Raw genomic sequence first — 16,555 nt, 5'->3', positions numbered from 1 at the left:
AGAAATGGCCTTTTACAACTTAGCCTTGGCCATCACATAACTTCACTTCCACTGTACTCTGTTAGTCAGCAGAGTCACACAGGTCTACCCAGCTTCACAAGACAGGGTCAGAGACTCTCTCTTGATCGAGTCGAAGAGCAAGTGGGACCAGAAATGTCTTGCAGCCATATTGGACAATACGGTGTGCCACAGAGGCCTGAGTAAATGGTCCCAAATCCTCTCGCTAGTGAGCGGCATGGGGGATAGCATTCAACACCTTGACTAACTCTGCTGTGGGTACCTCCACCCAAACTGGATCTACTCCTTTTTGTAACAGTCTTCCAAATATTTGAAGATCATTTACAGGCTCCTCTTAGCTTTATCTTGTCCATACATAATGATCGATCTCTCACTATTTCCTGGTAGGAATTATTTCCGCCATGCAACATACTGAGCAATGTGTAACTTCTCAATGTTACACTCAAAATGTGATACCCATATTTGATATATTATTCTGTGGAATAAACACTGTAAAATGTGAGGACAGGATTTCCCTTGGTTTACAACCACAGCAAGATTTTTTATTTATTTATTTATTCATTTTAGAAAGGAGAGAGAGAGGGAGAGAGAGGAGAGAGATAGAGAGAGAAGGGGGGGAGGAGCAGGAAGCATCAACTCCCATATGTGCCTTGACCAGGCAAGCCCAGGGTTTCGAACCGGTGATCTCAGCATTTCCAGGTCGACGCTTTATCCACTGTGCCACCACAGGTCAGGCCACAGCAAGATTTTTTTTTTAAAGGATTTTTATACTATATTAAAAAAAACACAAAATAAAAAAGGGATTAATCGACATGTATCTTAGCAGTCCTTCCAGAGTCTGTGCCCAGCAGCCTGCAGGCTGGTATCACCTTCTCGGCTCAGCGTGCCGTGTGCAGCTCGTGCACTAGTGCCGAAACTCAAACCTGCTCAGCCAAATCCAAGACCCTGAATTTATCCAAATTGTAGAAACATGCTTTCACCACCCGTCCACCAAAATACCTCCCGTTCAGATCAACGACAGCTTTAATTGCTGATTCAACCCTCTCAAATTCTAAAAATATTCGCACTGCTTCATCATCAGGGGCACCAGGAATTTCAAATAGCACACATTTTCCAACTTTGCCGTATTTTTCACACTCTTCCTTGGTTTCAACTTCCAAGTCTTCATCTACCTCTCCTGCACCAACCATGTTCCTTAGTAGGACCACTTTAGTAGGACACTTAAGTATTTCAGTTAGTGGATTTGAATCTGACTTCTTGGCTGCTTCTTTCTCTATGGCTTCGCCCACAATGATCTTGCCTCCTTGCTTGCTCGTCTTCTCCACCGACAGCGCTGTGCTCAGCCCCTGCTCGTGCTTCCCAAGGCCCTGGCCTTCCCGGAAGCCGGACTTCTGCATGATTTTATGTGCTACTGTGCCACCCATGCTGGCGAGGAAGGAGTTGCCAGGGCCTGTTGGAGATCTGGGCCTGTCCTGTTCTTCATAAACAGGGGGAGGGATGGCAGCTTTGGAATCATCATTCAAGCGAGGTCTTGAATCTTCTTCATAAGGAAATTCTCGGGGTAACACTTTGTCTTTCTCTACAAGAGAAGTGGGTGGTGCGATGGCAGCTCCTCCCATACTCCTTTTTCTCCTCTCTCGCTCATAATCCTCATCTTCATCAGAATCTGGATCTGGTCACCGTGAAAACCCACTAGCTTCATGTCTATCTTTAGGCCTCTTTTCTCTCTCTTCTATTTCTTTCTGTCTTTCCAGCTCCGGTTGTCTTTGTCGTTCCTCCCTTTGGCGCTTCACCACTTTCTCATAATCATTAGGAAACATAGGGTCATATTCATCAGCTAAGGGAATCAAAACTTCTCCTGCAGAAAATCCACTGGGTACCGGATCCTTTAGGCCAGCTGCTACATGAGGTGGGGTGTCCACAATATGCCGGTCATCTGAAGAGCCTCCTCGCTTTAGGTCTATGACTGGGGCAAGGACTGTACTTTGTTTTGTTCTCTGGCTCTTTGCTTGAGTGAGAGCTGCCTTCTTCACCTGCAGCTGAGACTGAAGAATTTTAAAGTTTTTGGACCAACCTTCTGTTTTTGAGTCACTGGTCTCCACTCCTAGGTCATCATACAGGGACATCTTTTCAGTTTAAAGCCGGTCCCCCAGGCCGACTCTCCCCATGGGCCGCCGCGGCGCACCAAAGCCGAGAGGCCGCGGAGACGGAGAGCTGGACGCACTCGGCATAAGCCAGCGGCGGTCGTGCTAGAAGCCGGCGCCAACCCCTACGTTAAGTCCGCCACAGCAAGATTTTAATGGCTTTGTTTTCTCCCCTTGTCAACTACATTTTAATGTTGGACCTTGTTATGATTGATAGTTAAATCCCCAGGGATTTTTTACATGGTTTATATTTTTATATATAAACAAACCATATTTCTGCTACTTAATTAATTCAAGAATTTATGTTTGTCATACCGCATGTGAAACAATAGTTTATCACTGGGTTGTCAACACACCACTTGCTTCTAATCTGTTCCCTTCCAACATATCCACAGCTATTTCCTAACAGCTTTGATGCCAGAGCTGAGGCAGATCCTGAACTGAGAAGGGAAAGCATAATGGCAGAAACTGGTCGGAGAAACTTCCCGGAGAGTAGACCGATGATAGGCAGAGTCCACTGAATTGTATTTATAATCCTTCTTACATTTGTGAAAGAGAATGGCCAGGCCATTCAAGGTTTGCTTAAAATATTACAGGAGAAAATTAAAAACCATTTGCTTAGGGGGGAGATTTGGTTTTCAGATACCCAAAGCTCTGCTATGTGAATGAAGAGGCAGACGTGTTCTCTATTTTTTAGGATCAGGAGTTAGGAATGTGTCATAAGTAAGAGCTTTTAAACACCCACTGCTGATTAGCAATGGGAAGCACTTTGTTATGAACATGAGTTTGGGGGGACAATTACTAAATATCCAGTAATTTAGCAGACACTACATTTATATTTGTTGATAACATTTTAGTTCCCCTACACACACACACCCCACAGAGGATAACTGGATAAAAAGCCTTTATAACTGAGAAAAAAATTTTTTTTTACTTGAGGCCTGTGCTTTCAAAGGACACTTTGCACCAGGCCATTTACACATTACATGCCCCAAAGTTGTCACCTCATTACAAGGTGATAGAATGACCTCTCTATTAAAATATAAGGCATTCCTTAGGAGAGCCATTTTCTCCTACAGTAGAGAAAATGTAACTTTGGAAGACTCTTAAGGGGGCGAGTGTTCTATCCACCCGTATATGTAGGTGGACAGAAAAAATAAAACTGGGAAGCAGAATGGACAAATCGCTTGTTTCAGTAATCTCAGATGGAAATAAAAACTAATATTATGTAAATGAAACAAGCAAAGAGTAACATAAAGTACAAGATTTTAATAATATTCAGTCTTTCATCCAAGGCAGACACTAGTGCTTTGTGGAGAGCAAAACAAAACTTTGTTGCATGTCTATTCCACCATCAATTTATACTCATAAAGGCAGCTGAAGAGAAATGAGCAAACAGATGACCTGAAATGTCTTCCATGAGATGTACATTGTGATGAGCAATGAAAATGGTGTCTGTGAGCTACTTTAGGGAGGTGGTAGCCAAGGATACAAAGGCTTTTGTAGAGAGCCAAACGGTAAATGTTTTAGGCTCTGCAGGTCATGAAATACCTGTTGCAATTTCTCAACTCTCATTCTAACACAAATCAGCCACCTTCAGTAAGTGAATGCTCATGGCTGTGTTCCAGTAAAACTGTATCAATGGACACTAATATTAAAATCTCATATATTTTCACATATCATATTCAATGCTGATTTTCACATATCATAAAATACTACTTATTTATTTTTTTTGTCAACCATTTAAAAATCTAAAAATTAGCCCTGGCCGGAAAGCTCAGTTGGTTAGAGCATCAACCCAAAGCACAGAGGGTGCCGGTTCGATCCCCAGTCAGAGCACATACAGGAACAGATTAATGTTTTTCTCTCTCTCCCTCTCTCTCTCTCTCTCTCTCTTTCTCCCCCTTCCAGTATCTCTAAAATCAATATATATAAATTTTTTTTAAAAAAAATCTAAAAACAGCCGTTGTTCACTGACACCTGTTCTAAACAAAACAATGTCATCTAGGCAGCCAGTGAGAGAGAGAGTAGGCGACTGACAGGCAGGAGGGTGTGAAACTAGAGGAGACACATTTGAATGTTTGATTCTTAGTTTAGAAGATCCTGAATAATGACCTAGGACTCTGTGCCCTGTCCTGGAGGAGCACTTTCTAGTGAGTCCTTATATAGACTCCCCATTCTGTGCTCAAACTATGCTACTCCTACCCCATCCCCTGCTATCAAAGGTGATGGCTCATAGAACTATTTATCAATGTTCTCTGATTCAGTTTTTAAGGTCTCTAGAAGTTGATTACTTCAATATAGATGATTTGGTAAAAGTATACTTTTAGAATAAGGAATGACATGTTTGTCTCCTTTTATATAAATATAATTTTATTTATAAAAATTCACATTACCAAGATCTTTTTAATGATATAACTATTGCATACAGAAGATATCTTTACATTTTCTACAAGGGAGAAATATATCTACTTTGTTTTCTTTTAAAAACAGTGATTACTTTTCTAATTTAAATATACTCATTACAGAAAATTTAGAAAAACTGTATTTAGAATTCCACCTCCTCACCCAGAGACAACCACTGTTAAAATTGTATGATGCCGGCCAGGGCACACAGGAGAGGCGCCCATCAGCTTCTCCACTCCTCCCCCTCTCCTTCCTCTCTGTCTCTCTCTTCCCCTCCCGCAGCCGAGGCTCCATTGGAGCAAAGATGGCCCGGGCGCTGGGGATGGCTCCTTAGCCTCTGCCCCAGGCGCTGGAGTGGCTCTGGTCACAACAGAGCGACGCCCCGGAGGGGCAGAGCGTCGCCCCCTGGTGGGCGTGCCGGGTGGATCCCGGTCGGGCGCATGCGGGAGTCTGTCTGACTGTATCTCCCCGTTTCCAGCTTCAGAAAAATACAAAAAAAAAAAAAAAAAAATTGTATGATGCTTCCCAATATATTTATAAACATGTATATTTTTTACAAAATTATATTATGACACATTATGCCCTTAACACTTACATTTTCTCCATAATCCTGTATAATTAATTAAATATTATTTTAAAACATAGCTTCAACAGCTACATTTATGCCATCTTAATTTATTTCCTATTTTTAATGCAACCTTTTTTATGTTTCATTTTCTCACTCTATTTCTCATACACACAGGTTCTTTTTGTTTTTTAATATTGTTAATACAACAAAACAAAAAAATTAAATATCTATCACTAGGCAACTGGTCAAACATATTATGATATATAGATAGATAGATAGATAGATAGATAGAGTAAAACAATCACAAACAATATGTTGTATAGAGTTTAATTCCATTTTGTAAACATACACATGCAAGTCAACAGACATACATTTATTTAACCAGGATGCATGAAGCTCCCACTATGTGCTATGCACTGTGCCCATGGAGGGCAGAACAGCATTCAAGCCCTCATGATAGAGCTTACAAGTAGGTAAAGGACAGCAATGGTTTTCTCCCATTGGTTACAGTGACCATGGTTTACCTTCATAATTTAAAACAGTGAGTCATTATCCTTTTCAGATAATTAAACCTTGTTTTCTCCAATTATCAGCATTATGAATAAAATTAGCTAGTTAGCTAGCTAGCTAGCTAAATATACTGCTCATGAAACTTAGGGGATGTTTTATAGATTCATATTCAGCAATAAAATATCCCCTAATTTTTGTGAGCAGTATAGCTAGACAAATAGAAAACTTCCTGTAAAAGAGAAATTAAACCTGCTTTTATATTTCTCCCATGATTTCTTACTTTCTGATGACCCAATCTGAGATTTTTGATAATAGTAATAATAATTTTTAATTGGTTTTACATTTGTATGTTCTTTTTAAGAAGAATTTATTTACATTATCATTTTTTAACGTCTTAACAATAGTATATGGACTTGATTCTCATACATACTGCTCACTTCTTTTTTTCCCTGTGTTAATTTCCATTTTTAATCTTATTTTTATTAATTTTAATGCAGTGACATTGATAAATCAGGGTACATATGTTCCGAGAAAACATCTCCAGATTATTTTGACCTTTGATTATGTTGCATACCCTTCACCCAAAGTCAAATGGTCTTCCGTCACCTTCTATCTGGTTTTCTTTGTGCCCCTCCCCTCCCCCCACTCCCTCTCTCTCCTTCCTCCCCCCCCCCTATTACCATCACATTCTTGTCCATGTCTCTGAGTCTCATTTTTATGTCCCATGTATGTATGGGTTCATATAGTTCTTAGTTTTTTCTGATTTATTTATTTCACTCCGTATAATGTTATCAAGGTCCATCCATGTTATTATAAATGATCTGATGTCATCATTTCTTATGGCTGAGTAGTATTCCATAGTATATATGTACCAAAGCTTTTTAATCCACTCGTCCTCTGACGAACCCTTGGGCTGTTTCCAGATCTTCGCTATTGTGAGCAATGCTGCCATAAACATGGGGGTGCATTTCTCCTTCTGGAACAGTTCTATGGTGTTCTTGGGGTATATTCCTAAAACTGGGATAGCTGGGTCAAAAGGCAGTTCGATTTTCAATTTTTTGAGGAATCTCCATACTGTTTTCCACAGAGGCTGCACCAGTCTGCATTCCCACCAGCAGTGTAGGAGGGTTCCCTTTTCTCCACATCCTCGCCAGCACTTATTCTGTGTTGTTTTGTTGATGAGCGCCATTCTGACTGGTGTGAGGTGATATCTCATTGTGGTTTTAATTTGCATTTCTCTAATTATTAGTGGTGTTGAGCATTTTTTTCATATGCCTATTGGCCATCTGTATGTCCTTTTTGGAGAAGTGTTTATTCATTTCTTTTGCCCATTTTTGGATTGGATTGTTTGTCTTTCCGGTGTTGAGATTTACAAGTTCTTTATAAATTTTGGTTATTAACTCCTTATCAGACATACTGTCAAATATGTTCTCCCATTGTGTAGTTTGTCTTTGTATTCTGTTCTTACTGTCTTTGGCTGTGCAAAAGCTTTTTAGTTTGATATAGTCCCATTTGTTTATCCTGTCTTTCATTTCACTTGCCCGTGGAGATAAATCAGCAAATATATCGCTGCGAGAGATGTTGGAGATCTTACTGCCTGTGTTTTCTTCTAAGATGCTTATGGTTTCACGGCTTACATTTAAGTCTTTTATCCATTTTGAGTTTATTTTTGTGAATGGTGTAAGTTGATGTTCTAGTTTCATTTTTTTGCAGGTAGCTGTCCAATTTTCCCAACACCATTTATTAAAGAGGCTGTCTTTACTCCATTGTATGCCCTTACCTCCTTTGTCAAGTTTCAGTTGTCCATAGAGCTGTGGGTTTATTTCTGGGCTGCTTTCTTTTATGCTGACATTCTTTCCCCCTTCTTGAGTGTTTTAATTTTATTCATGCCTCTTTATGTAGCTTTAGGGAATCTTTTAGGAAGGGTTGCCAAATGGCTTACTCTCTGAGCAATGATACGATAGTTTTCCTTCTATAACTGTTATGCTATGGAATGACATCTTATAAAATAGAAGCTTGAGGCCAGCCTAAAATTATTTGTCCCTTCGAGAGTAATCTATCATATTATATCTTCCTTTTAGATGTTCACAAACTTCACAGTTATGGCTGAAATATAGATTTGTACTGTATATATGTTTACATATATGAAATAAATGCAAATATGTATATATACATATACCTACACACATATTTTATTTTATAATTATTTATTTTCTAGAAAATATTTACTGTTTTGACTCTCCTCTTTGTTTTGTTTTGTTTTGTCCCTGACCTTCAGTGACGTCTTCAGATCTGTGGGCTCAGCTCTGATTTTTTTTGTCTTGTTTCAATCATTGTTGTAACAGTTCTATCCCCTCTTGTCTCTCCTGCAATTCCTACTGTGTGGCCACTGGGATCTCATCCATCTCTTGCAGATCTATCCTCCTTATCTTATATTTCCTCTTGTCATTTTAGTATCATTGTCTTTTTTCTCTCACTTCTGGGTAAATTCCTCGAGTCTGTTTTCTACTTTCCCTATTCAGTTTTCTACGGTATCCCTTTACGAGGTCCATCTTCAGCTGAGGTTTTCAGTTTGGTAGTCACATTTTTTCAACAGTATTTTTTCTGAATTGGGATTTTTGTTTACCCTTTCTGAATACTCACTTTAATATCATGGTTGCAATGCTTTTTCAATTCTGATTGTTAACATGAATCAGAAAACTTTTATAATTTTGGTAATATAGTAAATCCATTTTATATTTTTCCTGTTGCTCTCTCCTGAACTGAAGTGTCTTTTCTGACCTAGGTTAAATGATTTTTATCCTTGCTTGTCCCTATAAATGGAGGTCTGGGCTTGCCAATATAATAGTTAAGATAAGCAGTGGCCTAGATTAGCCAGGGTCCTGACAAATTCCTTCACATCTTGAAGAAGGGGAAAAAAGATTTTACTGTATTCTACATCTGCACCCAAGCCAACTAACAGCCTATTGCAGGGGGTGGGAACCTATGGCTCGTGAGCCAGAAGTGGCTCTTTTGATGGCTGCATCTCGCTTGCAGACAAATCTTTAATAAAAAAAAAATAATAACATTAAAAATATAAAACATTCTCATGTATTACAATCCATTCATATTACTACTCATATTCATGGTTGTGGGTGGCTGGAGCCAATCACAGCTGTCCTCCAGGACAGCACCAAATTTTTATTGGATAATGTATAATGTACACCAGTCGTTGTATGGCTCTCAGGGAATTACATTTTCAAATATGTGGTGTTCATGGCTCTCTCAGCCAGAAAGGTTCCCGACCCCTGGCCTATTGGAAATGGAGGAGAGATGGCTATAAGGAACTCAGCAGTACTTCTCACACTCACCCTCTCTTCCCCATGGTCTTTTGCTCAGGGATGACACTCAGCTGGCCACCAGACTTCCATAGTGGGGCGGGCCCTCTGAGAAGAAGCCACATCTGTACACTTGAAATAAATCTTTCTCTGCTTTGCTTCCTACAGAATTGCCCGCATGATTCGTCAGGAAAGAGGCAACGCCCTGCTCGTCGGGGTAGGAGGCACCGGCAAACAGTCTCTCACCAGACTTGCTGCTCACATATGTGGTTACAAATGTTTGCAGATTGAACTGAGTCGGGGGTATAATTATGAAAGTTTTCATGAAGACCTGAGGAAGCTGTACAAACTGGCTGGTATAGAAGACAGGAATATGGTTTTCCTCTTCACAGACACACAGGTACACACTTCATTAACCAAAGTGTAAGAACAAGAGAACATGATGTTACAGCCATGTATGTAATTTGTATGATGCAGTTCAGGGACTTGTTCCCTCTGATAATCAATTTCTTGAATCTTGAAAAAGACTTTTAGGCCCTGGCCGGTGGCTCAGTGGATAGAGTGTCAGCCCAGTGTACAGACATCCCAGGTTCAATTCCCAGTCAGGGCACACAGGAGAAGCACCCATCTGCCTCTCAACCCCTCCCTCTTCCCTACTCCCTCCCCCCCCCCCCTCTCTCTCTTTCTCTTCCCCTCACACAGCCATGGCTCAATTGGTTCAAGTGCACTGGCTTCAGGCACTGAGGAGCTGCTGCCTCAGGCACTACAAATAGCTCAATTGCAAGCACAGCCCCAGGTAAGCAGAGAGTTGGCCCCAGACGGGGTTGCTGGGTGGATCCTGGTCAGGGCTCATGCAGGAGTCTGCCTCTCTATCTCCCCTCCTCTCACTTGGAAAAGAAAAAGAAAGAAACGCAGAGGAAGGAAAATAAAAAATCAGTGTACTACTATGTTAGAATATTAAGAATCTAATTTTTAAGATCCTCTTCTCTTAAAGATAAAACTAGCTGAACCTGAATTTGAATTAAATATTTGCTTTATAATTTACATGTAATAAATGTGAAATGGTTGAATGATTTATAACAATCACTCTGCTTTCTTCTACAGATTGTAGTGGAAGAGTTCCTAGAAGATATAAACAACATCTTGAACTCAGGTGAAGTGCCTAATTTATTTGAAAAGGATGAACTGGAGCAGGTTTTAGCAGCCACAAGACCAAAAGCAAAAGAAGTCGGAATTTCTGAGGGGAATAGGGATGAGGTAAGACATGTGAGAATGGTTATACAGTTTTGTAAAACAGAAAGTTGTTTTAGCCTTTTTTTAAATGGCCCACAACTCTCCTTAAGGAGTCTGCGCATAGAATTTCTTTTTCAGTTAATTGTTTTCCTTTGAATTTTTGATGTTTGATTTCCTGTATTCAAAGCGTTGGTCCACCAGACTCCCAGAGAAGTCCATGGAAAGCGGAAACCCTAGTCCCCATGAAGGTCATAGTCTTATCCAAACTGAAGGGCGTCTCTTATCCTTATTCAAATATTCAGTTATTTCACATGCCCTCTGTGACCTGTCTGAGGAGTCCAGTACTTTGACTCCCTTGCTTATCAGCAAGGTGATGGCACAACTAAAACAAATGTGTGTTCTCTCTCACCCCTCTCTCTCTCAACACAGCTGCTGCCCCCTTCCGTTCTCCACACCTGTGCTGGTTTCCTGATGCTGCTATTTGTCTATTCCACTCCTTTTTCTTTCTGCACCTTCTTTAACTTGATGGCCACTCTTCCTCATGTCTTCTGGGTCCTTTCATGAGAATTTCCTCTACTGCTAGGTCAGGGCTTTTAGGTACAGACAGCAGGATCTATTTGAGCTAGTAAGCAGAAACGGCTTTATTCAAGGGGCACAATCATCAGGAGGGCCAAAGACAGGGTTTCCAGGCTGAGTTTCTTGGAATGAATATGAAATATACGCTGTCAAAGTCAGTGATCAAGGGAGCTGCTACCCCTGCCACACCATTCCAGCTGAGCCAGGAAGCCACTAAACCAGTCAGCGTGCTGCTGCCTCAGCTGCCGGCTCCGAAGCCACACGTCCTTCCCCCTATCAGGAAGCAGCTGAGATAGGAGCTCTGGAAATTTGAAATGAGCCCCTGTACACAGAGAGCAAGGAGAGACTGCAGAAGGAGGGAGAACACTCCAGATTGGTAGGTGGCCTGTTTAATAAGCAAGGGAACTTACATACAAGGCTTTTCTCTGGAGCAGCTGAAAGATGAGTAGATCGCCACACCTGCTCACCAGAATCTTCAAAGTTCACAGAGGCCTTAACTGGGTTCAGTCAAATATATTGTCAAAATGGTCTGAACACACATTACTCTCTCAAGACTTTGTCCTTGAAACAGCTCCCACTGTGGGTACAGAGGGCAGAACATACTGTCTAAGGACAGGGGTAGGGGTCCAGCTGATGAGTCAGCCAGCAGACACATCCTCTCAATGACTTCCTCCAATAGGAGCCACATCTGGAGATAGTGGCTCCAGGTCTCTGCCACTTCTGCCAGGCTCTGACTTGCAAAAACTGTTGCCCTGTGCCCACTCTCCTGCAATGGTCTTTTAGCCCAGAGCAAAACCTTCTATGACTATCTCTCTCCACTTATTCAAGGGGTCTCCCTAAATGCACTAGTGGGGAGACCTTTCTCACATCCAGAACCTTGGGTTCAAAGGATTCTGCAAAACATCATTTTTAGTCTTCCCAGACTGCATAAGAGAAAGGGAGTAGAATGGGTGCTTAACAAAAAAGCTCACATGTTTATTTCACTAACATTTCTAATTGATACTGGTAGACACACGTTCATTAGCCAGCACTTATTTTCATTGTTGCTTCACCCTATTTCAAATTGAAAAATTATCTCTCTCTTTTTTTTTTTGGTCAGGTGTTTCAATATTTTATTAGCAGAATCCGTCAGAAGCTGCACATTGTTCTCTGCATGAGCCCCGTCGGGGAGGCCTTCCGGTCCCGATGCCGGATGTTTCCGTCCCTTGTGAACTGCTGCACCATCGACTGGTTTGTCCAGGTAGGTGGCTTCCTTGGTTATCTCTCTGAGAGGTTGGACTTGCTTGATGTTAAAGGAGAGCTTTAAAGTCCTCTAGGAATTTACTCAAATGCAAGTGATGACAATGACAATTATCAAACAAAGGCAAAACAATTTATAAAGGAAGAGGAGACTATTGAATTTAGCAATCTAGACATTAACAACGATTTTGACAAGAGCTGTTTCAGTGGAGTGATGGGAGATAAGGTTCAAAAAGAAAGAGGAAAAAGGAATGAGAGATCTGTGGTCTCAGTTACCCAGCGTCAACCTCAGTCCAAAAATATTAAATGGAAAATTCCAGAAGTAAATTATTTGTAAGTTTTAAATTGCCTGCCATTCTGAGTAGCGTGATGAAATCTCACACCATCCTACTCTGTCCTTCCCAGGATGTGAATCGTCCCTTTGTCCGGCATCTCCACACTGTGTACCCCACCCACCCATTAGTCACTTAGTAGTCGTCTCAGTTATCAGACCTACTGTCATGGTATCATGGTGCTTTTGTTCGTCACCCTTATTTTATTTAATAATGGCCCCAAATCACAATAGTGGTGATGCTGGCAGTTTAGAATGCCAAAGAAGAACCATTAAAGTGCTTCCTTGAAGTGAAAGGTATGTGTGTTTAAGGAAAAAAAAACATAGTATGTATAGGGTCCAGTATAGTTCACAGTTTTAGGCATCCACGGAGCCTTGGAAGGTGTTCCCTATGGATAAGGGGGACTACTGCTACCTCTTTCAAGAAGTTTTGCCCCAAAGGAACACCAGGAGATGGGTAATAGCTAGAGGGGGGTGTGTGGTGAGGAGAAAGTGAGAAACACAAACAGCACATGTGTGTGCTGATGGGAAAGATCCAGAAAAAAGAAACATGTTGATGGTGCAGCCGACAGAGCTAAGCATTGCAGGACCAACGTCAATGAGCAGACAGGAGGGATGGAATCGAGTCATCAGTGAAGGGGCTGACTTGGGCATGGAGCAGGCACAACTTAGCCCAGACCACCAGGAAGGAAGGCAGAGAATATGGGCGCAGATGCAGGTAGATGGGAAGATGTGTGGGTGGGAGCCCACGAAGTTCCCTTTCATTGTTGCTTTTATATGTGTGTGTGTGTGTGTGTTTCTGTGAGTTATGTGGGAAGCAAGGTCCTCAGCTGATAATGAAGAGGAGAGAGAAAGTGTTAATAGTCTGAGAACATGGTATAGAGTGTAAAATAGTCCCTTAGGAGAGGACATTAAGGATGCATTCGAAAATGTAGAAGCATTTCGAATGCTTCACTAAGAACCCGCTCCAGCTAGTTGCCATGAATTTAAAGTGAGGCCAGTCAGCATGGTTGTGTTTCACTCTGGCCGTGCGCAGCCTCACAGTCACAGGCACGAGGTAATAGGAAGTTGCATTTGACTAAGGCTCAAGTGAGCTCAAAAAAATGAGAGGAGCAAAGGAGTTGAAGTGAACAAGACAGTGATTGTAATAAGGACCTGAAGTCCAAACTGCATAATAAACAGAGTGAGCACAGAAGGCCCTCACAATATATGTGATTTTATTCATGGAATTATCCCAGAGACAGCCAGTCATGTATTCATTAGTCAACAAATACATATGGAACAATTTCTGTGTGCCAGACACTGTGCTGAGGACAGCAAATGCAGACCAGACCCCCTCTAATGAACACAGCCCTCAGTTCATTAAACATCACCGACATGAGTAAGAATTAACTAGGTGATGGGGGGATAAGGTTAGGAAAAGTTCCAGAGAGTCACATTTTTCTTATTTGTTAAATTAGATATTATGAAAATGAGTAACAGATTTTCCCGATTGTATCTTTATTTACAGTGGCCCAGAGAAGCACTGCTTTCTGTATCAAAGACATTTTTCTCAAATGTTGATGCTGGAAATGAGGATCTGAAGGAAAAGCTCTCCCTCATGTGTGTGAATGTCCACCTAAGTGTCTCTGCTATGGCAGAGCAGTACTACGCAGAGCTCCGGAGACGGTACTACACGACACCCACCTCCTACCTGGAACTCATCAACCTTTACCTGACTATGCTCACTAATAAAAGGAAGCAGTTAGTTTCAGTAAGTTTAATATTATGAATTTTAAAAAATGTTTTTATTGCTTGAACTCAGGATGAGTGGGAGATCTGTGTGCCATCTCTCCTGCCAGAGCCCTCTCCATCCTGACGTGTGTCTTTGACAACCTGCAATGTGACAGAAAAGGGTTTCATGCTGTCGGTACACAGGTCTTCCCTTCCTTGATGTTTGTAGTTTGTCTTCTATCATTTACATAAGTGTCATTGACTCAGAAGAATGATGTGGACACTGTAACAGCAACAAAGTTAAACCGAGAACCAGTCATCTCTGCAGTATTTAATAAGGAGAAGAATACTGTGTTAACCACAGAGATGGGTTCTGGTGGTCTAACGTGCCAACTGTTTCCATTAAGAGCAAAGGCTTTGGTGTCATGAAGATTTTGTACAACCTGCACTCTGCTTCTTTCTTCCTACACAACCTTGAGCACATTTTATAAATTCTCTGAGTCGTAGTAGAAAATAAGGTTAAAGTATCTATATCTCTTGGACTACTGTGAAATTTAAATAAAACTATGAAATGCTTGGTATATGACCTAATGCGTATGAGGTACTCAGCAAATAGTGACTGCTATCACCATCATCATCATCATCAGGCTGTATGACTGAAAATTTTCGACACAGTAAAAATGGAAGCCTTTGCCATTTATATATTTTAAATGGTTTTCGATGGATTTTTACCTGGTAAATGTAAAAGAACTAGACAGATGGTTTTGAAACCTGCCAATTTGAACCAAGCTTTCTGACGTGCCTTCAAAAACATTATTCCTGGGTGCCTTCCCTACCTGATACCACCCCCTTTGGTCCTAGTTAAAGTGGTTTCCCACCACTGGGAAGTAAGGTTTAGGACACCAATCAAAGTGAAGTACCCAGGACACCATCGCCCTGGGCATTCTCAGCCCTGCTGACCATCCTGAGGAAACAAGTGTTAAAAACAAAACAGAAACAAGAAACCTTCAATGCTGAAAGTTATCTTAGAGAAAGGGTTTATTAAGCACATGCTGGCCAGAAAATGACCGGGTCCTGAGACGTGCAGACTGAGCCTCCGGCAGGCAGCAAGCCTAGATTGAAAAGACACGTTAGCTGCCTGGGGCTGAGCAGCTCTTTTATACAATGAGTTTGGGAAGGAAAATGCAGGTTATTTTGAATGAATTTATATTAGGGTTTGGAGGAAGGTGAAGCTGGAAGGGTTCGGCATAGCTGAATATTCATCGAGAAGTATTTGGGCCTGACCTGTGGTGGCACAGTGGATAAAGTGTTGACCTGGAATTCTGAGGTCACCAGTTCAAAACCCTGGACTTGTCTGTCAAGGCACATATGTCAAGGCACAAGCATCAAAAAGTTGATGCTTCTTGCTCCTCCCCCTTCTCTCTCTTTCTCTCTCTCTCCTCTCTAAAATGAATAAAAATAAAATCTTTAAAAAAGAGAGAAGTATTTGGCCCTGGCCTGTTGGCTCAGTGGTAGAGCATTGACCCAGCGTGTAGAAGTCCCAACTGTGATTCCCAGTGAGTGCCCACAGGAGAAGAGACCATCTGCTTCTCCTCCCTTCCCCTTCCCATCCCCCTTCTCATTCTCCTTCTCTCTATCTCTATCTCTATCTCTATCTATCTCTATCTCTATATCTATCTCTCTCTTTTCCCCTCCTGCTGCCATGGCTCAATTGGTTTGAGCATGTTAACCCTAGATGCTAAGGATGTCTTTGTTGTGCCTCCACCTCAGGTGCTAAAAACAGCTCAGTTGCGAGCGTGGCTCCAGATGGGCAGAGCATCGGCCCCAGATAAGGATTGCTAGGTAGATCCCGGTCAAGGCACATGCGGGAGTCTGTCATTCTATCCCCCCTGCTCTCACTTTAAATAAAAAATAAAAATAAATTTAAAAAAGTATTTATGTTTTTGAATTGGTTGTGGGCAACAGTGCTTCAGAATGTTCATGCATAAGCAAGATAGGCTGGTGCTTGGTGGCTAGTTAGATAATCACTGAAATAGCCACACTGACATTGATCAAAAGTTTCAGCATACATCCAGGAATATGAGCAGTCTTGTTAGTTTAGAGGCCATGGCTACGAACTGATTAACTTTCCTTATCTCTTCCTCTCATCCCTCCCCCAATCTGCTATATTTAATTTAGGACATCCTGGAATTTTTCTTTTATCACAACTCTCAGAGATGTGGCCTCCAGAAATTTCTATCTGTACTTATCCCTCTTCGTTCAACATGCTACCAAGCTATCACAAAAAATGAAAATAATACACTGTGGGCCCTCAGTGAGCCTGCAGTCCACTGATGTCCCGCTCCTAGGGCCAGGGGCATGGGTCCAGACCTACCATGGTGAATGTCATGGCCATTTTCTAAAGTTCCGTTCCCTGAAGATTTCTTTACATTCACAATTTTAAGTATTACAAACTGATTTACTATTTCTGTATATGTAAAATTCTACTACATGAGTAAGA

At 41.4% G+C, this 16,555-nt stretch overlaps 1 protein-coding gene and 1 pseudogene across 1 annotated transcript in view; one reads left to right on the top strand and one right to left on the bottom strand.

Moving 5' to 3' along the window:
- The window catches only part of DNAH6 (dynein axonemal heavy chain 6), a 300,118-nt gene that overhangs the window by 164,011 nt on the left and 119,552 nt on the right, over window positions 1–16,555 (top strand). Inside the window, exons 46-49 of the mRNA XM_066377849.1 lie at window positions 9,132–9,363; window positions 10,068–10,220; window positions 11,872–12,012; window positions 13,853–14,095. Of these exons, the coding sequence (XP_066233946.1) occupies window positions 9,132–9,363; window positions 10,068–10,220; window positions 11,872–12,012; window positions 13,853–14,095 (769 nt within the window). The remainder of the gene's footprint in view (window positions 1–9,131; window positions 9,364–10,067; window positions 10,221–11,871; window positions 12,013–13,852; window positions 14,096–16,555) is intronic.
- On the bottom strand, window positions 784–2,282 carry LOC136397851 (splicing factor 45 pseudogene; annotated as a pseudogene).

The sequence above is a fragment of the Saccopteryx leptura genome, chromosome 3, assembly GCF_036850995.1.
Source record: "Saccopteryx leptura isolate mSacLep1 chromosome 3, mSacLep1_pri_phased_curated, whole genome shotgun sequence".
Taxonomy (NCBI): Eukaryota; Metazoa; Chordata; class Mammalia; order Chiroptera; family Emballonuridae; genus Saccopteryx; species Saccopteryx leptura.
Note: the sequence above shows the minus strand (reverse complement) of the source record. Positions and strands in the feature narration are given on the sequence as shown.